Source organism: Epinephelus fuscoguttatus, linkage group LG5 (assembly GCF_011397635.1).
Source record: "Epinephelus fuscoguttatus linkage group LG5, E.fuscoguttatus.final_Chr_v1".
In the NCBI taxonomy this organism is placed as follows: Eukaryota; Metazoa; Chordata; class Actinopteri; order Perciformes; family Serranidae; genus Epinephelus; species Epinephelus fuscoguttatus.
In genome coordinates, this window is record NC_064756.1 from 31,965,172 (window position 1) to 31,987,018 (window position 21,847).

Below are 21,847 nucleotides of genomic sequence, written 5' to 3' on the forward strand. Positions count from 1 at the left end.
CATTGAAACCACTGAGAACATTAGCAAATTCAGCACAGCAACATATTAAAGCCCCCCTATAAATAGCAGACATTTCATCTATTATCGTTAGACCTGTCAAAAACATTCTTGTAAGTCTTAATTGTATTGTATGTACAGGTTTATGATGCCCTGAAGGCCTAACAGAGTGCCGATCAAGGCTAAAACACATTGGTCATTTTGTTGCTCTCCAGGGATGACATCTGCAGAGCCATTAAACTTTCACCTCACATATGAAAAAATAAAGGGTACTGTGCAGGGAATTAGTACAAACAAACCTAGAAGTACCTCTTGGTATGATGTTTGCTCTAGCATTTTGTAAGCATGTTTGTGTCCCTCAGAGAATCTCATATCCCATATATAATGAGTGCAGTGGCATTTCAGACTTCTGTCCCTCCTCCTTTGTTTTCTGTTTTTTTTCCCTGTACCAGATAGGATTGAGTAAAACAGGCAAAAACTGCAGGGTTATATGAAAAATAAATGGACTTCCATCAACATCAAACATTGTGCATTGCAGTACCAGTGAGGGGTGATGAGTGAGCAGAATGAAGAGGGGAAAGGGAGCAACATAAGGTAGAGAAACGGGGTCAGTTCCAGTTTACGTAACGCCCCTCTTCACAGTAAGCCTAAGTGCATGCAGCAGCAGAGGGTTGGGCTCCCACTCATCTGCGGCGGCTAACACGCAAAGAAAAACACTGTACCCCCAAAGGGTCTGTCCTAAAAGGAGGGGAGCACACATCAGGAGGAACAACAGCCACAGTGATGTTTGTTAATCTTCTGTCCCATCTGTTGATGATCCCAGACATAGAGCAGGGTCTTTTTGAAGCAGGCTGTCCAGCCTAAAGGCAAGTTGATGGAGTCCAAATATGCATTATGCTGAAAAAGAATGCCCCCCCTGCCCTTGTCCCAGTCCACTCTAATGCAGAAGGTAGTTTGTGAGCACAGACAACAACAACACTACATGGACGGCTCACTTCTGCTCTGAATAACTCATGTTCACTCAGGCTGTCACAGTGTTCATATTGTTATTACGTCCCCTCCACTTCACACAACCCCGTGCATGTTGTACGGGGCTGAGTGGAACACTTCCACTGTCAAAATGAGGGCAGTGTTTATCTTGCTGGCTTGACTAAAAGTAGCTTTTTTTTCTGAAGTGAGTGATCACGATCGAGTTACATTTGCTTCTCTATTCTGCTCCTTGATTTCTTTTTCTGACCAGCATCAGAGTTGTTTAGGGTTAAGTCTTTGATGGCCACATCCATTTTAAGTTGTAATGGGGTACAAAAGTTTAAAAAAAAAAACAGTTAATAAGTATTTGTATTAATTACAAGCTCATTTTTCATCAGTGAAACAGAGTAGTTAAAGATGAAGGCATATGATATGGTCCACCGTACACTGTTGGACCAACAATCATGTAAGAGATTTCTTTAGTCCTCATCTTAGTTCTAGTTGATGAATGCTCAATCTTACTACTTTGATTTAACTCATCATCTTAGTACATTGCTTGCACAGTATATTGGTATTTAAGCTAAAGTTTTGTCCCGTGGATTATGCTCCATGAAAGTATGTAGGTCCTTGGGCAAAAACCACACAACTTTAGCTTTGTGTACAACTTTTCTGACTATTACATAACCAAAGAAAGGCCACTGAGATGAAAAGAGTGTTTGCGTTCTGATCTTAAGTTGTAGAGTTCTTTAAAAACAAGCCAGTATTTAGCTATAACAGCATACATAATGGGAAGCACGCAAGGCACAAATTTGATATGCTTTCTCTGTTTGTCAGAGCATTGTGGAGCGTACCAGCAGCTGAGGGTCCACACTGTCTGAGGATCCAGTGACAAACAAAATGCGAGAAAAATCAACACAGTCCTGCAGGTAGGTTAACGTCACACACAATTCTGTCATTTGATGTCAGGCACATTTCTGTTTAGAAATGAGACATTATGTTACAGCATTGGTTTCATGTTCTTTTGGAATTATTGTAAGCTGAACTGTATTTTTACTTCTGTTCAGCCTCTGAATCATGGGAAATGTCGAGAGCCAGAATGGGGACCATGCCCTCTACGGTAACGAGCATGGCTATTTGTCACGTAAGCACATGTCTCGGTCTCTTCGCATCTCCAACAAGCAGTCCAGACGGTCTCGACATGCTTCATCAGGGAAAATAGAGCACAGGAACTCTGAGACGAGCACACGCTCAAGTAGCACCCCCAGTATCCCACAGTCCCTGGTTGACAATGGCCTAGAGCCCTTCAATGAGACAAATATCCTCCCAGACTTTGGAAGCCCCATTTGGGTGGACCGCGTGGCCATGAACCTACGGCCTGTGTCCTTTCACAATGATCTGGCTAATCCCTCTGTGCACATGAATACGATGCACATAACTCTACCTGGCCCCACTGCAGAGGAGGTGAATGATGAAGATGTGTACACAGGCGAGGTAACGTACCTCCAGAAAACTCGGGAAGGCTCTAAGGAGACTGTCAGCTTCAAGAAGAAGAGGTCTAAGTCTGCAGACATGTGGCGAGATGACAGCCTGGAGTTCTCCCTGTCTGACCTCAGCCAAGAACACCTGACCAGCACAGAGGAGATTGTAGACACGGCCAACGAGAGAGATTTTACTGACTGCAAAGGACACCTGCAGTCCAGCTCCACAGACTCCACTGACAGGGCAAACTCCCTGGATGAACTGTATAGCCAAAAGAGCCCTGCCCGCAGGCAACCCCATGGCCGCTATGCCAAGTGGCATGACGCCAACAGGGCTATCAGGGAGGGCGAGGACGATAAGATGCTCTCCCCATCAGAAGAGGATGGGAACACCTATGGTGCTTACACCCTCCCCTGTCGGCGTTCCCATTGCTTGTCCGAAGGCCTGAGCACCCACCAAGCTGCCATGTGTGCCAGTATGCAGGGCAGGAGGGCACAGACTATACAGGTAAGATGTAGAGTAATTTCACATTGTGCTGATCCTTTACAACACCAATTTGGCTAAAATAATCTCATTTAAAAAGTGACACAATTTATAGATAACAGAACAAATCCATGAAAATGTAAATAGTGTATTCATGTCTGTTTAACATTTTCATAAGTTGGTGAAATTTCAGGGACCTGAACTGTTAAAGCTGTGTCATGGCTCCTTTATGCATCTTGGACAGAGTATGAAAAGCTGTGCTGAATCTTAATGTAGTCTGGTGGCATCACCAATAAGACAGCTCCCCTCGTTCATTTTCCCCCCACTGTGTCTGAGCATTTCCTCTGCTGCATTCACCTCACAGATAATAAGCTGCTGAAACAGATTAAGTGTAAAAAGAAAGCTTATGTCAGGGGAGCGATGTTTCGTTTCCTGATGAAACTCTTGTTTTTCTTAGGAGAGGAGACTGCAATGACGGGGGGGGCAGCTTAAAGTCACTCCCCGTTTGAAATGCCTCAGTCTTTTGTCATGATAATGAGAGGAGGCCTGGGGAAGAGTGTAACAGTAAAACGTGTATGGTGGCCCTGTCACTGCGGGGCACCATCAGCCCTAGAGAATGGAGCTTTGGAGCGCATGATTAGGTCATGTGACCAGATGGAGATACCGAGCTCGGTGTAACCCCCTTCATCTCCCAGGAGCCTTTGGCCATGTGGGTAGGAGAGGGCAGACCCTGCGGTGCCATAGGGAGGGCAGGCTGTACTCACTCAACAGCAGACTCTTTGCTGTGAGTAATTAATTTTGAGCAGAACCTCAGGATTAAGCAACCCACAGACTCTCGTTAGGCCTCTGTAGTCACAGTTATTACAACATGTTTAAAAGACTGGCTCTATCCTATATGTGCATCTTAGTCATCAGTGAGGGTAGGAGTTGCTGACTGGCTTCATTCTCAGTGATGAAGAAAACGTGGCTGCCATGCCATCTCACCTGTATTGTGCTTCTGCTACAACGCAGGATGTCACAGCCGGGGAGGGCAGCGAGTACGAGGACAGTGGAATCGATGGGGTGACAGTGGACGCTGAACACCAGTCCCGACGCTACAAGACCATGTCAGCCTCCTTCTCCGTGTGCTCTGCGGCCAGCAGGAGCATGTTCGCTGGCAGCGACAGCGGTAGCAGCAGTGGTGGTGGGGCCAGCGAGTGTGTGCAGGGCGTGTACGAGAACTTTCGTCAAGAACTAGAGATGAGCTCCTGCCAGACGGAGAGCTTGGAGGAGGCGGGGTCTGCCCTGAGCGACGAGCAGAGCACTATGAGCTCCGCCTACCAGTCTGACCCGTTGCTCAGCGTCGCCCAGGGAATGGTGCGCAAGGCTGGCAGGCTTGCCGTCAAGAACTTCCTTGTACATAAAAAGAACAAGAAAGTGGAGTCAGCCACGAGGCGCAAGTGGAAGAGTTACTGGGTTTCCCTGAAAGGTTTGTTATGCCCTCAATGTGTCTATTACATTTACACTATATTCCATAATCTCAATATTAATACAGCTCAGTCAACTCAGTACACCTATGAAGTTTTTTGCTGACATAGTATAGCTTATGCAAAAAGTTAAAATCTAATCTAAGTTCAATTTACAGTAGCTCACTAAAACGAGCTTTAATTCAAGCATGATGCAAACCTCATTATCAAATTTTATGCTGTTGGACTCTGCTTGAAGTCAAATCAGTACTCTAATGATCATGATGCCTCCCTTGCCAAGTCAGCCATGCTGCAATTCTTAATGTTGGCCACTGGAGAGCAGAGTTAAATTGTTTGAGCAAATCTGGCTTTTTTTTTAAAATTCATGAGTGCCATTGTTAGTCTTTCCTAGAGTTTGGGGCCAGCAAGAGTCTTTGTTGTCAAACTGTATATAATGTATAAAAATGTTATAGATTCTTTTGGTTTTCCAGGTTGCACTCTGTTCTTCTATGAGACTGATGGCCGATCAGGGATTGACAACAATAGCATTCCCAAGCATGCCATCTGGGTAGAGAACAGCATTGTCCAGGCTGTACCCGAGCATCCCAAAAAGGACTTTGTGTTCTGTCTCAGCAACTCCCTGGGAGACGCTTTTCTGTTTCAGGTAAGAGAATGCTTAAATGTCATCTGGTCTGTGAATAAGTGCAAATCCTCCCATGGGCAAGCATTACCTTGACCTATATGTAATGTTTTCTTTACTTTCATGCTCTTTTAAAGTCTGTTTTGCTATTATAATTAGGAGTGAATCAACACAGGAAAAGCCAATAAAGAGCCTTTTTATCTTGACTGTCAGGGAGCCGTGTGTTTTTTAACCTCCGACCTTTCCCTGTCTGTCCCCACACAGACCTGCAGCCAGACAGAGCTGGAGAACTGGATCACAGCCATCCACTCGGCATGTGCCACTGCCGTCGCCCGCCAGCACCACAGAGAGGATACGGTGCGTCTGCTTCGTGCAGAGATCAAGAAGCTGGAGCAGAAGATAGACATGGATGAGAAGATGAAGAAGATGGGAGACATGCAGCTGTCTGCTGTTACTGACACCAAGAAGAGGAAGACGATCCTGGATCAAGTACGTTTTATTGTCCTTTCTCACTTCAGTTTGTCTCTCATAGAGTCCCCCGATGTTTGGTAGTTGTGTGGGAAGTATTATCCTGACTGGAAGAGTCTGGAACTTTAATTGTCTCTCTGAGAAGTCAGGGAATATCAAATTCGTATAGATTTTAAATTTTGTTGCAATCTTGTCAATGCAGGTTACATTCAGATTTTCCTTTTGTTCTTCCCCATTTAACTTGTATAGAAGTTAGTTATTTTAATGTTATACCAGTCATTTACAGGGTAGGAGTAAATACCATTCATCAAGAACTTAACCTGTGTTCATATAACTTCAAATGCAGAAGAAAATATATCACATATCATATCACTTTCTTAAATGTGACAACACTTGTGCTGTTAAAAACATTCAAATTAGTTTTGTTTTTCTAATGTTTCAGAATATTTAATTGTCATTCAATTCAGGATGGAAGTACTGCTTGATTTGGAACTATTTTTCTCCACAGTGGTGTTGGTTTTAGAGAAAACCACCCTGTTTACCTATTTTAAAACTTTTTAGAGCTGATTGGCATCTTAACAAGGCAAGAGGGATTGATGAAAGGCCACGGACAAGCTTTGTCCTGATTTAGTAAAACGGGAGAAAAACTCATGGAATATTACATCAACACAAGAGCTCTTCTCATCACCCTCCTGCTGCTGCTCTTTCTGACTGTTGACATAAATGTTAAACTTTCAAGAGTAGGAGATCTGTTCAAGGAAGAACTTCGACTTCACCTTATAAGAAAACTACTATTGCATTGTTTTTCACTCATAGTGAAAGTGGGTCCACAGCTATAGTGACAATAACAACTACCATTTTCAGAATGTTAAGTTTCATAGTGTTTGTTAAAAACAGATATCATGCGCAGGTGGGTATTTAAATATTGGTATCCCCAAGTTTTCCTGATTCAAGTAACAGGAGATGGAAAGAGAAGCAGGAAGAGGTGTGAGGGGATTAAGTAACAGATCTTAAAGAGTATCGTCCGCTAGAGGCTGCTGATGCTACACACCTATTGGCCACTAGATTGCTTTTTGTTTTTTTAACACGGTATGCAGTTGGCACCAGTCGATAGCCTGCCTTTCTTTCAATTAATTGCAAAGCTCGTATTGTCTTTTAATAGGTCTGTTTACAGAAAAGGGAGATCAAATGGCTTTTGTTTGGTCAGTTAGGTAGTGCCTGGTTGGAGCGGTTCTGTTTGGCAGCGTCAGGTTTCACATTGTGCAGAGTTGAATGGATATAGGCCTGCTCCTTAGAAAGCTGAAACGCTCCCAGCCTCTATCTGCCAGTGGAATGTGCAGTATTGTTTCTTTCTCGTCTCTGGGCTACTTGGCAGTGATACAGAGCCCTCCGCCATGGCACTGGCCGCCTCTTCCAAACACCAGTGCAGGACCGTGACTGGGTGGGGACAGCCCAGTGAATAATCACAATGTCCTGCTCTACTGCCCCAGTAAACATCAAGCCATTAGGAACAGAGAACGCAGGTTGGCAACACTTGGAGCAAACTCGTAAAAGAGCTTCTGGGGGAGAGAGGAGATACTCCATCTTGATCTGAAGTTGACAAACAAGAGCCCTGATGAACAATTAACCGGATGTGTTGTTGTGTCCCTCTCACTCTGCAGATCTTCCTGTGGGAGCAGAACCTGGAGCAGTTTCACATGGATCTATTCCGCTTCAGGTGCTACCTGGCCAGCCTGCAGGGAGGAGAACTGCCCAACCCCAAACGCCTCCTGGCTGTTGCCTCTCGCCCCACCAAGCTGGCAATGGGCCGACTGGGTATATTCTCAGTCTCTTCCTTTCATGCATTGGTAAATATCACCTCTTTATTTCTTCATCTTTATAAAGTGCCCTTATTTAATGTGGTTGTATCAAACATTGTCATGACATATTTTCATTTAACATTTTAGGTTTCCAGACATTTAAATGTATATGCATTTAGCTAAAGCCTTCCTAATGTGACTTGAAATCACTGAATATTTGAGAGACCAATGTGCAGCTCAAGTATACTTCAACAACAAAAACTGGAGCTGTTGCCGGGATCAAACCTGTAACCTTTCAGTTGTAGGAGGCTCTCTCTCAACATGGTGTTGCCCTTATATTTAGAAGTTCCTCAGATTGTAAGCATAGCAAAATACTATATCTCCTCAAAATACACACTGTCATCTCTGAGTACATCTGGTGACTCTCCTGGCAGGGCAATTGATTCCAGAAACTGTAATGCATGGTGCCAAACCACTTTTTTTTTCCCCACGATGAGTGCTATTTCGGAGTCTGGGTCCTATGCAGGGCACCAGTTTGGGAGCTTTTGGTTCAGTTTTGGCCTCCCACTGCTGTACTGAGGTTATGCGCTCCACAGCTAAAAGCACTGGTAGTATAGGAAAACATCCATTTGATTTGTAGAGATGTTTTGCAGATCAGTGAGGTACCACCAACGCAGTGCTGTGGAGCAGGTGGGTGTTTGAGCTGCAAGGAAGCTGGGTGGGATGTCTAACAAAAGACACTCCAACAGCTCTTTCCTCCTCTTTTTTATCTTTACTACTGTATTACTCCTCTCTAATTTGCTCTACTTCCATGAATACTTGTATCAGCACTATGTCCAAAAAGGGTTGAAAAAAGTTGACAGAACAAAAAGAGACAGAATGAGTGCTAAGGTTAAGTTTAGAGCATGCTTTCTCCCACATGCATAGTGCTTTTAATGCCTAATTCAGCATATTTTTAAAGACCTTTAGCTCATGCTTCTTCACAATTGGTAGCCTAGAAATGCCAGGTTGTGTAAAATCCTGCGTGAGCCCTAGGCTCATGTGTGAATGTATGTTAACTATTCATCATGCCTAGGTCCATGGGACCCCTTTTCTTCATTTATAAGTTGGCTAAGAAAAAGCCAGGATTTACAGTGACAGTCTGGTGGTATGTTTGTTTTTTTGTGTTTGTTTTTATTCATTTAGAATGAATGCTTACCAAGAGTTTTTGCAAAATGTGGTGTGACATGAGGTCAAAGAGATTGTTGTCCACAGGCCATTTGTTCTGATTGAGCCCTAACTGAGCCGTTATGTTTTTGCAGGTGGCAGCTCGCACAGAAAACGGAGTGAGACGCCGAACACAGGCCATGTCTCGTTCCTGCAGCAAGCGCAAGAGCAGGTTCTCCTCCCTCTGGGGTCTGGACACTACCTCAAAGAAAAAAACAAAAGCCCATCCAAGTATCAACCAGGTCTGCAGTGTTTTTAGACTTATTTTTAAGTTTCAAAGCAATTAGTAGAACTGCCTTGGCCACATAAAAATTTCTTTTTGCCTTTTTTGTCAAGTATTTACCTTCCACAGCTCTGCTTGAGTTATGACCGCTTCACCTTCTTTTTGTGCCAGCAGGTCTTTGCTGATGGTGAAGAGCCAGTAAAAAAGCCTGTAGATGGCTTACTTGTTGATCCTGCCAAGGAACATACGGTAAGGAGAAAGCATTCTCTGTTTGCATAAATTTGACAGTGAGTTGTAGGTCAAGCATGAGTGGGAACTGTCTCAACAAAATCTTAAGCCAAAGTTGGCGTCAAAGAAATGTTAGCCCTTCATGTATCCTGAGTAAGCAGCAGAGCAGAGGCTGCTCTTTTTTTAGTCCTTTATGTAAATGTATAACAGTGTTCTATTTAGGAGAATACTGGTGAGAGAGTTTACTTCAGAAAGTGTTTAAAACAAAAACTAATAAAGTTATCACCCATTTTAATCAAACCAAACTTTGCAGTAAAACATGTTAACATACGTAGTAAAAATGAATTTGTACTGAAGTAGCTTTTTTTTATGTCTCTGTTCAAAGAAAAGTGAGGGTGGAACTGTTAAAAGCCTTCCACAGCCCAGCACAGAAAGTGACATCTGGGTCCCTGACCACCTTACCCCCTCTTGGGTGTGTCTGCCAAATGACCAACCGGTGCTAACCATCATCCAGCCTGGGGAGTCAGCACTGTGTGTTCTGGAAACCATCTGCAAGGTAACAGCGGCCATTCTCAAATGACCCGATCAACAGTTACCGTTTCAGTCCAGTTACGTTTCCGTGACAAAGATGCAAAGACACTTGGAAAGGTGCAGAAGACTTTTGAAATGAAAGCCTCTGCCAGGTGGCAGGGTCAGAAAGTCGAGGAAAAAGTTGTTCAGGAAGAATCAAATTTCTCATTGTTGCGGGGTAAAAATGCTGAACAGCTTTGTTAATCTTTATTTCCAGCCACAAAAAAATGAGTCACTGATAAGCTGCTGTCAAATTTATGATATCAAACAACCCTCTCTCTGTCATCTTTCCCTCATCCTGCAGGCTCACCAGCTCGATCCAACCAAGCATTACTTGAGACTCAAATTCCTTATAGAAAATCAAGTGCAATTCTACATTCCCAAACCAGAAGAGGATGTGTGCGACTTGGTATGTAACCACCCGCTTAAACATAATTTTATCCCTCCTTCTCCATCAGACTTAACAAGATTATAAAGGTCAAAAAAAATTATTTGAGATAAACACAAGTAACTACATTAGAATGCGTAAGGAATCACAACATGGAGAAAACCACAGACCAAAAGAGCATTCTTTGTTGTAAATTATTAATAGGTTTTGTAGTTTTATCCTGTCGAATGCATATGTTTGCTCTGGAGTAATGCCTGCCAGGGAAGACAATGCACCAAAGTATAAATCTATTCATGGAGAGCCTTGATAAACAATATCTGTAGCGACTTTTGTATTTCGATCATGTAATCATAACACGTCACAGACATCCTGCATAATTACTCTTTTTGAGCTGCTTTGTCTATGAATAGAGAAAATTAATGCTCTCTTTCCATGCTGTCAATAGCCCACCCACCAGAATATGGATAAAATAGGCCGTTGTTTCATGATTTATATAATAATTTCTTTTTGTTCTTCGCAGCTTTACAAAGAAATTGAGCTCTTCTCCAAGATTACAAAAGTAATCCAGTTTGATAGAGATGAATCCTGCATGATTGGTTACGGTAGGAACCATTTAAATGATCCTGTGTATTTTATTTTACATTTATGTTTTATTATATAATTTTTCTTTCTTCAGTTAAGATGTTGCAATGATCTCAGTGTCAACAGTTTATGTGGTGCTGTTGTTCTCAGCATAATAATTGCTTTTCTTTGACCTTTACACAACCTGTGTTTTTTTCTTCACACCATTCCCATTTGTGCTGCACAATCCCTCTGATGTGTTTTATATAAGAGTCCCCCTTCTCACTCTCCCTCTCTCTCCTCCCCTTCTCACATCTCCTTTTCCTCCTCCAGGTTTCTCCATTTCAGTGGTGGAGGAGGACGGAGTACAGCAGCTCTACATCACAGATGTGAAGGCGGGTGGATTAGCCTTCGCCAAAGGTTCATTACCCTTCATTTCCATCAAATGAACTCCCTTCAAAGACAATCACTATTTGTCCGTGAACCAATGAGTTACAAGGAGAGAGGAGAGAAAAGAAAAAGAATCTGGGGCTGTTGGCTGTTTTTTTTTTTTCATTCTTTTACATATGTTTTCAATACACTTTTTCTGACATCAAGGTCAATAGACATTTTTACTGCATCGCTTTAGAATTGCATTAATGCATGTTTCCCAGTAGGTAGGGAAGGTTTCAGAAAGCACAGCAGTTCTCAAGGGCGTTGATTATTATACTAATAACCACACTGCCCCTCACTGGCCTTTGTGAAGGATGATGCTGTGTACGACACCTTATCACAGCTTCTTCACAGTGGCAACCCTGCTACAAAGTTAGACTGCAGGGTTGAGTGGTGTCAAAATATCATGCTGGAGTTGGTCATAGTGCAGATAGATCACATGCAGTGATGCTGTGATGCATGTAGTGGTGCTGCAGAAAATAAGATGCCTGCACTGTCTCAGCAGCTGACACTTTACAGGGCATAGAGAAGTGGGTCATGCTAATGTTTGTAGGTCTGAAAGGCAAAAAAAGAGATAATGAATCTGCAGCAAGTGGTCTTCAAAGTTGTATTTTTACTTTGTTTCTTACAATAATTTAATCTCATTTTAATTAGGTGATAACAGCCTGTTACATAATGCTGAAAATGAGATAGATTGTTGACTGATTGATGTGACAGGCAGGCAGTAAATTAAATTAAAGCTGATGTTGTTCCCACTTTGCAGGTCTAAATGCAGGGGATGAAATACTTCAGCTGAATGGAAAAGACTCTCACAGTCTCAACTTCTCAGACATGAAGGCGGCTTTCTCTCAAGCGTCGCTAGCTTTGACGGTTAATACCCTGCCTTCCGTGGAGCGCCGTCAGCTCTGCTACCTGCCACCGCGCCGCTCAGATGCAGAGGAAGATCTCTATACAGACATCTTCTCCCAGAGTCAAGGTGAGGAGCTCAATCAAACACAGCCTGACATAAAAATCCAGTCAACCATAATATTTTGTTGGACATACTCATTTAAAGCTACATTTGGCAACTTGGCACATTCATGGGTCCAATAAGCTACTAAAGAGTTTATATTTGAAATTTTGTTTTACAGAAATTAGATACAGTCTATTAAAGCCATCAGTTTCTCACAGTATGGTCATGTTTGCCACCCCAGCTGGCCTGTAATCTTAATACTGGAGGATACCAAATGAAACAGAAAGGCAAAAGGATGCAGTTCTTGAGCTATGGTTTTTCTTTGCTTGTGTGCAGAAAAGATTTCTCACTAGTGTCCTTAATGACACCAGTTTCATTTATGGAAACTGGGTAAATCTACAGGGTCTTAATTAGGAGGCATAGGAGGCTCTCAGCAGTGCATTGCAGCCCCGGTTTGTGCATTAGTTTGATAAGGTCGCCAGGTTTTTACATCTTTCTCATGCACTTTTCAGTGCTCTGAAAAATGCATTCATCTCATTTAGAAAAAATAATGCATATAGTGTTTCATGAAGCTCATACATGACTGGTATGTTTGTTGCAGAGGAGATCCTGGATGATGGGGTGGGACTGTTGCTCGAGAGTTCAGGAGACAGTCTGGACGATGACTCAGAGATCTACAGTGATTTTCAGTGCAGAAAGGTAAGAGCACAGTTTTATTATTCGTTTGTGGAGTCTGATTGAATATCACTACAGAAAACCTCTGACAGCACATCTTTCAAATTATGTGCTGGCTCATGTGCTTGTGTCCTGTCCTTGTCCTTGCCTTTCATAGCATCCCCCTCAACTATGTTCTAAAGGGCTCTTTTCATAATAATGTTTCACCACAGTTTGAGGCTTGATTTGTAACTGGCTCATTTATTTTGTTTAGGAAAGCAGAGCAGTGTCCATGTTTATATTATCCAAGTGTTAATCCCATGCTTCTTGGTAGAAATCTGTATCAGGTTTCTCTTTTCCTTTCATGACACACAACTGTTTTAATTGCACTTAGTAGTTGCTGATAATGAAAAGAAGAAGGGACCCAAATATTAATGTATGCCATCATTGCTAATTGAAGTGCATCTTATGCATTAGAGACTGGAGGGAAAGTGAAGTATTTGCTTTGGATGTAACAAGTAATGGATGAGTCTTTGATTAAGCCTGAATTCTATTTGATTAATTATATGTGATGGCTAGTATTGGGAGGTGTATTTATTTATTTTAACTCTAAATGAACATTCAGACACAAATTACAAAAGAAATCACAGAGCAGCACTGGCACAAGCATTTACAACACCAATTCCAGAAAAGTTGGGATGTTGCACAAAACATCAATATAAAAAGAATGCAGTGATTTGCAAATCATTTGACATATATTAAACAACACTCAGTAAGTGTTTGGGAAGTAAGGACGCTATTGTTAAAGTTTTCTTTTCCATTTCTGCTTTAGTTCCTGAACAGTTCCGTTTCTCCGTTGGTGTATTTTGAGCTTTATAACATGCCACACATTTTCAATCGGAGACAGGTCTGGACTGTAGGCAGACCAGTCTAGTACCCACACTCTTTTACAACTAAGCTATGCTGATGTAAAATGTTCAGCGTGTGGCTTGGCTTTGTCATTCTCGAATAAGCAGGGATGTCCCTAAAGAAGACATTGTCTGGATGGCAGCATATGTTGCTCCAAAACCTGTATGCACCTATCATAGTAGTTCCTTCACAGATATGGTTACCCATCCCATGGGCACTAGCACACCCCATACCACCAGATGCTGGCTTTTGAACTTTGTGCTGGTAACAATCTGGATGGTTCTTTCCCTCTTAAGCCCTGAGGACAGGATGTCCATGATTTCCAAAAACAATCTGAAATGTGGACCCATAGCACATTGTTCTTATTTGTGTCAGTCCATCTCAGATGAGCCAAGGAAGTTGGTGCTGTTTCTGGATGTTGTTGATATATGGCGTTCAGCGATGAACTGTGTTTACTGACAGTGGTATGCCACAGTGTTCCCAAGCCCATGAAGTAATATCCTTATACAGTCATGTCGGTTTTTGCAATGCCACCTAATGGAACAAAAGTCATGGGTATTCAGTTTCGGTATAATTTTGCTCCTTACGTGCAGCAATGTTGATTATATTAGATTGTAGGTGGTGAACTCTCCAGTTCTTTGCAATTGTGTGTTGAGAAACATCGTTCATAAACCATTGGACTCTTTATCCATGCAGTTTTTCAGAGTGGTGAACCTTGCCCCATCCTTGCTTGTGAACAACTGAGCCTTTCAGGGATGCCCCTTTCATACCCAGTAATGGTATTATTGTTGGTTACCACTTAACCTTTTTACCTATGAAATGTTCCAAACAGGTGTTTTCGAGGAATCCACAACTTTCATTTAGCAACGTTCCCAGTCTTTTGTAGCCCATGTACCAACTTTTTTTGGAACATAGTGCAGGTATCAAATTCAGAAACACTTAATTTTCACAAGTATTTACTTAAAAAAAAAAAAAAAAAAACTCAAAGAACTATATTTTCCTATTTTGCTGTTGATGTGCTTTGGCTAACAAGATGACAAATTCTTCTTACACTGAGTTAAAAGTCAGCCTCAGGGTAACAAACACTGTAAATTACATTACAGCAGTGGCATCTTCTTTTTTCTGCTACTAGCAGACTTCAAAGGACAACTGGGCTCCTGCTAATGAAATGCTGAATGAAATGATGATATCCTCTTGTAGATTAGTTTATCTCTTATCAAAACACCATTTCTTATTTTACCAACTAGAATTAAGAGCTCACTGGAAGAACTCCAAGGATTGCTGTGAGATCCTCAGTCATCCCACTTGCCCTTCAAATTGTGGACTATTTTTGTTACTGTGCTTTTATCTGTTCTCCCTGCATTCCCATTATTTAGGTTTTCTTTATTTAAAGGGACAATAAGCGAAATTCATCATTTCTAGATTGAAGGAATTAAAAAATTGCTATGTGAAGAACTAGAGGTGTAATTTCATCTGGAGTATAGCATGACCTCACACAACCTCTCTCTGTGTTTATCTCCAGCCCCTTGTTTACAAGCCGGTCCGGCTGTACGTTCATGTGAATCCCCCCCAGAGCCCTTGGCCCTCCCTCCCTATAAAAGGCTACAACCAGTGAGCAATGGCAGCGCATATTTTCGAAGTGAAATGGCGGAGTCAAACATTAGGCACATGTTAAATTTAATGTTATAATCGTAGCATGGGTTAATGTCCAGAGCTTGAGTTATTAGCGGCTCGGTCCCAGCAATGGGTCAGGCGTTATGGTTGTGTTAGGTGAGTAGCCCGGCAGCCCAGTTAATATTTGCAATTAGCATTGTAAAATGTAGCCCGGCGGGCAGCCTGGCGGGCTGTGTTTAGCTATTTCCCTGGCTACTTCAATGATGATGGTCCCTGTAATAAATGTAATATATTTGCTGAGATGGAGGCGAGGCTCAGTGACTAGAAGAGCTGGTAGAAGCGCTCCATAGCTGCAAGCTACTCCAGTAGCCGTAGTAGCTTTAGTGCTAACTCCGGGAGCTAACGCTAACGTTCCTACTCTTCTGTGTGAGCCGGAGTCGTGCTCACAGGCTCACGGAGAAGAGTAGGAATGTTAGCATGGCAGCCGACTAGTGCTAACGCTATCGGGAAAGCAGGGAAATAGTTTAACACAGCAGAGACCAAGAGTGAGTGAAAGACATTGCTAACTGCTAAACTAAGCCAAACTAAGTTGGCTGTTTAGGTTTTATTTCCTCGCCCCTGTGGCGAGTGAATCTGCCTGTAGTGAAACCGGGGCTAACTGGTGCTTCCTCCTCAGGCTCCACTTCACTTAGCTGCCAGCACAGCCAGTTAGCCTAGCTTCCCAGCTAGCCCCGGCTCTCCGTTTGGATCCATCCAGAGCACGGAGACCTGGTTTGTTATTCAGGTTAATGTGGGAAGAAGCAGCGGGTATATCGGGCAGCTGAGTGAAACTGATCGAAGTGGAGCCTGCGGAAGAAACACCGGGACCGTCTGGATGTAATAGTCCGTGGAGAGGCTGTGCCGGTGCCTGGCTGCAGCCGCTGCACAGACGAGGCGAGTGGGGTGGGGGGTGGAGAGCAGTCGAGCAGAGGTAGAGGGAGGAGTGGCTCATGACACACTTTGTATTGGTCTACAGGCAGTGCACAACAGCAAACCTAGCTGTGAAACGATTTCGATTTTTGCCCCTTTAATGTGCAGCAATAAATTAAATATTGAAATGTTGTGCAAATTCTAGTTAAATGCATGTGTAAAAATTATTATGAACAACATGGCTATGAGTTAAATAAGGATATGTATTTAGGATGTGAGCAAAATAAAGGGAAAAATCTGTGGACTTAAAGCATTTCATGATAGTGGTGGTCTAGGTGGTATGTCCTGTTAAATTAGCCTCCTGTTTAATGCTGGCTGCCCCTCTTCTCTCTTTGAGGCTAGTTCTTTGTTCTTTGTGTAGTGTTGATAGTATTTTATGAATCAGTGTAAGGTGCTGCACAAAATGAGTTAAGATTGATGTCTTTGTATCTGAAATGCTGTAATGATGCATGGCATTACACCACAAGTTGACTAATAATGGAACAAAAACATACTAATTATTTACGCATTGATCTGCTTTTTGGCTGCTCATAAACATTTGATCCTTAAACTTCTTGTTGCAACAAATGTTTCTATAGTCAGTGCAAATTTGCAGCAACACAAACGAGGGAGTGTATTTCTTTTAAGACTACAGTGGCTATAAAGTGATCTTTTCCAGAAATCGATTACCTTCAAAGTAAGTAATCGAAAGTCCAATCTAACCCCTGCAGAATTGTTTTTCTTTTTGTATTGTTCTTTGGATCTGATACAGACCTCTTTGTATTGTTATTTTTTTTCCAGGAAGTCCCACTGAGATATAAAAAACCTTTACAAGGGAGACCTGTAAAAGATCTATTATACAAAAAAACACTATATGCAATATAGCCTCCATTCCTCTATTTCTGGCCCCTTTACTTGTTCTGGGCTGTATTTAGATGGTCATATTGGTTAATGTTAGATAATCAGAGCAAGGACTCAGACTTTGCTATGTGCTACCATTGTCCCTCTGTGGATGTACAAATTTGCGCCCTTTGTTGGGGTGTTGTTGGAAGGCATTCTGGGAGTAGTGGAAAATAACTGAGAAAAAGAAGAAACACCAGACATGTCATGCGACTCCTCAATGGTTACATAAGTCTTGGAATCCACTCAGAGATGGACATCTAAATATGTGGTATCTGCTGGTGTATTTTCCTTGTTTCTTCCCTTTTCTGATCTGAACAAGGACTTGTTTCTTGGCTTGTGGAACCCATACCTCATTTGATTTATTACTTATCATCAAAACACATTTTGTAAACGCCCAAACATGTCCCACTCTTCTTTATTTTCCCTGCAAAACCTCTCAAGCCAGTTGTTCCTGCATTCACCCTCCTCTGCAACCAGCTCCTTTGCAGCTCTCCTCTCCTCATCACTCTCCCTATTCCTGAAATTCTGCATTTATATTCTACTGCGGTGTGGCTCACCCAGCCAATCCTGCTCCACCACAACCTTAAGGAGGAGACTCTTTCCCTCCAGCTCCCTTTCTTTCTCCCTGGTCTGGAGGATTATCAAGACTCATTTACAATCCTGCCGGAGTTGGACAGATCTTCACAGTCACACTGTGTGCCTGAGTTTAGAGAAGAGGGAGGGAGGGAGAGAAAACAGCAGAGAAGAATATCAGTGACAGAACTACAGCAGACTCTGAGGGTGAAGAGAAGGGGAGTTGGAAGGCTGTGAGCGTTGGTGGGCGGAGAGGAGGAGGCTGAGCAGCTTCACTCATCCTTCATTACAAGCACCACAGCACCTTCTCCTTTTTTTTTTTTAACGGAGGAAAGACAGAAGGACCGAGACATGTGTTGGAGAGGCGCAGTATATACTTGACTTTTCCCAAAGCCTGGTGTCGCTTTCTCTTTGGCACTTTAAGTGGCGCTGACTGTCCACCTGCACTGGGCTATGTCCGTCCTGAAGTGGAACAAACACAGCAAGCGCACCTCAGACTCCGTCTATGACATGCTTCATCTGGTGAGACTCCTTAGTTGTATTCCTTTTCTTTAACTGGCTAGCACTTGCTAGTGCTGTGATAGTCGGTGAGCTGCTGTTGTCTTATTCCAGTGAGAGTAAAACACCTTTCCTTTTCAGCATTTGTTTCTCACTTCCTCTTGGCTGCTACAGACAGAGAGGAAGCTGTGAGTCACTGTTATGTCGCAGAACTGCCCCATAATCACTGAAGTGCTCTACAGGATGCCAAATGAAACGCTGCATGTAGGAGCGGAGTCTCTACAGGTCTGGCCACAGATGACTTGGACTTAACGTGACATACTACCCTGACTGTTGCAGAGTTTTCTCTCTTTGGCACCTCAAGCTGTGATCTTTGGCTTATCACAGTTTCAGAGTGCAGACGTGCAATCTTCTCCCTACTTCATCATCAGTGCTTTCATGCTTTGAAACAGTTTTTAATCTATATTTCATTCGCTAGGGGACATGCTAGTCCCTGGCATCTCAGTTTTACCCACGACAGCCTCTCTTATCTACATATTGTTCTTTTCATGTGATATTGGAGGCTCTGATCCCCCCTCCTCTGTTCTTTCTCTTCACTCTGCTGTGTCATGAGTGTTCATGCACCCAAAGCTGCCATGGTGTTAATTAGTCTAGATGGTGATTGTGAAGATGATGACTGGATTGTGGCTGTCTTATCAGGCTCAGTAAAACTGGTTGAGCTCAGTTGACTAATTGGGCAGGAAAGAATCAGGATTATTTACAGAATTTTCCTCCTTTTTTCTTGGCATTACATTTCTTTTTTAAGTTGCAAATTTGTGTGCTGCTGTTGAGAGTCTTTGTCTCTAACGGATTTGCAATCATAGTGCAGGTGAACGTCCATTTGGACTGAAATCAGTTTCTCATCACATCAGTAAAATGCTGCAGGAATGAACACAGACGTGTTTTACTGAAAACAATTGTCAGGTCTTCTGATGTGTTTATGGATGCTTATGAAGCAGATCTCGATCTGCTTTGACAGGATCTCTCATGTAGACTTTTTTTGTGTAAAAATGCACTGGATCCTGCTCATTATCAGCGGTAAATTTATTAATGAAGGAACATTACATTCTGTGTTTGATCTACCTTTTTTTAATCAGCAAAAACTTGAGCAGTTGACACAGTGCCTATTGCAGCGGCTCTTTCACTACAAATTTTGCTAAAATGGCACCCGTGCATTGGTGTAAATTGCATTACTTGACATTACATTTACAGACATGAAAACACTTCCTAGTTCATCTGTTGATCTGGGAGCTGTCTGGTTATTTTGGGAACATTGTCAAGAGGGACAAACCGCTGTCGTTCATCACATATAGATGTGTCTGTCTGATTAGATAACAATGATAATCATTGTCATTTGCAAAGCTGGATTAGAAGCAACGGGACTTTCAAGACAACATTGGTCTTCCTTTGTTCTGCATGTACTTTCTTTTTATGTCTTTTTTTTCATCATATTTTAGTGAATGTCTGTTTCTACCTAGCAGTAAGTTGTTGTTGTAAGTCTTTGTTAAAATATTTTGTATTTCAGTTAAATAAGCAATGCAATTTTCTATAGGTGTTTTTTATGCATAGTAGTGTCTAACATGAAAAACAAAGGACTGGTATGCTCAGATCTTAATTAAGACTGTTTTTATCTGAGAAAGATAACGTTCCATATTCTGCAGCTGTTGCAGGCTGTTATATTATTATTATTATCTCCCAGAGGAGCCTGTAGGTGTGACAGGATAAATTGCTTTTGTCTGGCCTATAAAAAAAAAAGCCTTATATTCCCAACCAGAGACCTCAGCTCTCTGTTACGCATTCACGTGTCAATACCTGCTAGAGGTTCCCATTATTTGGCCATATTTGTTTGCTCTCTACAAGTTCCACAATTAAACTTAATGTATCATCTCTGTTAAATGAAAAGTCTTTGATCTATTAAATTCTTTCTCATAAAATTGAATATGATTTTGTTGGATATGAATAGAATTCTCTTCGTGCTTTCTGTTTGTATTGATGTAAAATGCCAAAATGCCATTTTGTTGTTTTGACTGGTGATGCTGTAGCCTGTTGCGAACAAAGTAAGTGTGTTAGTTAAGCCATGTGGGCTGTTGCTGAGTGGGGTCTATTTTAGTCCAAAATGATAGTCTAATTCACATCAGGACTGGTCTCCACGGCAACCCATACTGTATGTGGACAGACACCGTTGTGTGTGTGTGTGTGTGTGTGTATATTTTGATTCTGTGGAAGAGATGAATCATTACACCACTGATTCGTCAGTAAGAGGAAAACACCAGGGAAAAGAAGGATGTGAGTGAAAGAGAGGGAGGCGGAGAGTCATTGTTATGACAGACTGAAAATAGACCAAATTAGTGCAAATGATTTTTTTTTTTTTTTTTTTTTTTTAAAGCTTCCTCTCTGCCTCTTTCCAGGCTCACTCTCTGCACAGTCATGAGTCTGTGCACATCCGTAGGTGGAAAGTGACACCTTCAATTTAATTTTTGAGACGCTTCTGTACTGATTGAGCGATATTTGGATATTTCCTTTTTCCTTCCTCAGGTTGGATTTACATAACTTGCATCACATTTTTCCTCAATGCTTTTCTGTCCTTCCATTCTTTATACAGAGTACAGAGCAGGTTGCAGCTTTCTGCCGCAGTCTCCATGACATGAATCCCACGGAGTGTGTGTCCTCTTCACCTAGCCCGGACTCGCCCTTCCCACCTCCTGCAACTCTTCGACAGCTCTCCGATGCCGACAAGCTCCGCAAAGTCATCTGTGAACTGGTGGAGACCGAACGCACCTATGTCAAAGTAAGTATCACTCATCTTACTTGTAAGGGGCAGATGGTCTTTGTGAGTGTGTGTGTGCTCCTCCTGTCCATTGATCTGTGTTTCTGTCTGCCTCGGGTTGTGTTACACCTACACATTACCTATTCCACGTGACCAATCCATATTTATCTCTATGTCCCCAGGAGATATGAGGGGGACACAGCTGTGCCCTTGCCTGGATATTGCCTAATCTTTTTCTGCCTGGTATAAATGCAGCATAGTGAAATAACTGGGTTAGAGAGGGTATATAATGGGATAATGTCAAGGCTATCTAAAAGGTTATACCTCATTATGGGGGTCACATATATACTTAATATAGAAATTACATTCGCATGGTATATGATGTATTGTACAACCTTCAAAGGACATAGTTAAAATTTTGGTGGACTTGGGCTATTCGTTCTAATTACCTAGAAACAAAGAGATGTGTGTGCTGTATAAAGTAGTTAACTTCGTAGTTAAAATGCTAATGTAATATAGGGGTAGACAAAATAAAGGACTAAGATTAAATGAAGAGGGGCTTTGAAATAAATATTGGTAAATCAATGCTGCAAAGTTGGCTGTATAAAATTGTTAATTAATGACATACTGTGGGCTTTATACTTATCATATCCTTGTTAGGTTGTTTCAGCTGTTGCTGATGCAGTGTATGTTTAGTGTGATTTTCAAGAGCACTCTTCACGGACCAATTCTGGCTTAGAACCTCATGTTGCCATTACAACTCATATCCACATGTTGATTAGCAGGCATTCATAATGTTCATTTGTGGGCTACTGTTGTTAATAGCATTGCATGCAAAAGTGAAAGTCAGCCCCAGCATTATCTGCTTGGGGTTTCGCCTCGCTATGTTTGTGATTTTTCTGCGCTGTCTATAATTTTCATACCTTCATCTTTGATGTGTGCTGCTTACAGTCTGGCACCCTGTAGCTATGTTTTTATAAAGCCCCAACCTCATCTGCACGCTATGCCTAAGAACATCCTGAACATGGCAAAATATGAAGGAAATAAGAAAATACAGGCAAAGGGCAGGGTCACACTGCCACACACTTCTAGCGGTGATGAT

The 21,847-nt window shown here is 42.2% G+C and overlaps 1 protein-coding gene across 4 annotated transcripts in view; it reads left to right on the plus strand.

The window, feature by feature from the left end:
* tiam1b (TIAM Rac1 associated GEF 1b) overlaps positions 1 to 21,847 on the plus strand; it is a 53,992-nt gene that overhangs the window by 24,554 nt on the left and 7,591 nt on the right. For 2 of the 4 annotated variants that reach the window (XM_049576995.1, XM_049576994.1), the window contains exons 2-16: positions 1,801 to 1,892; positions 2,031 to 2,952; positions 3,940 to 4,396; positions 4,865 to 5,037; positions 5,278 to 5,502; positions 7,143 to 7,328; positions 8,582 to 8,728; positions 8,881 to 8,958; positions 9,323 to 9,493; positions 9,812 to 9,916; positions 10,416 to 10,497; positions 10,790 to 10,876; positions 11,652 to 11,864; positions 12,442 to 12,539; positions 20,581 to 20,766. In XM_049576995.1, the coding sequence (XP_049432952.1) occupies positions 2,041 to 2,952; positions 3,940 to 4,396; positions 4,865 to 5,037; positions 5,278 to 5,502; positions 7,143 to 7,328; positions 8,582 to 8,728; positions 8,881 to 8,958; positions 9,323 to 9,493; positions 9,812 to 9,916; positions 10,416 to 10,497; positions 10,790 to 10,876; positions 11,652 to 11,864; positions 12,442 to 12,539; positions 20,581 to 20,766 (3,120 nt within the window). In that variant the 5' untranslated portion in view covers positions 1,801 to 1,892; positions 2,031 to 2,040. Of the gene's footprint in view, positions 1 to 1,800; positions 1,893 to 2,030; positions 2,953 to 3,939; positions 4,397 to 4,864; positions 5,038 to 5,277; positions 5,503 to 7,142; positions 7,329 to 8,581; positions 8,729 to 8,880; positions 8,959 to 9,322; positions 9,494 to 9,811; positions 9,917 to 10,415; positions 10,498 to 10,789; positions 10,877 to 11,651; positions 11,865 to 12,441; positions 12,540 to 17,466; positions 17,964 to 20,580; positions 20,767 to 21,847 lie in introns of those variants that run through there. The other 2 variants (XM_049576996.1, XM_049576997.1) reach the window with 2 other exon arrangements.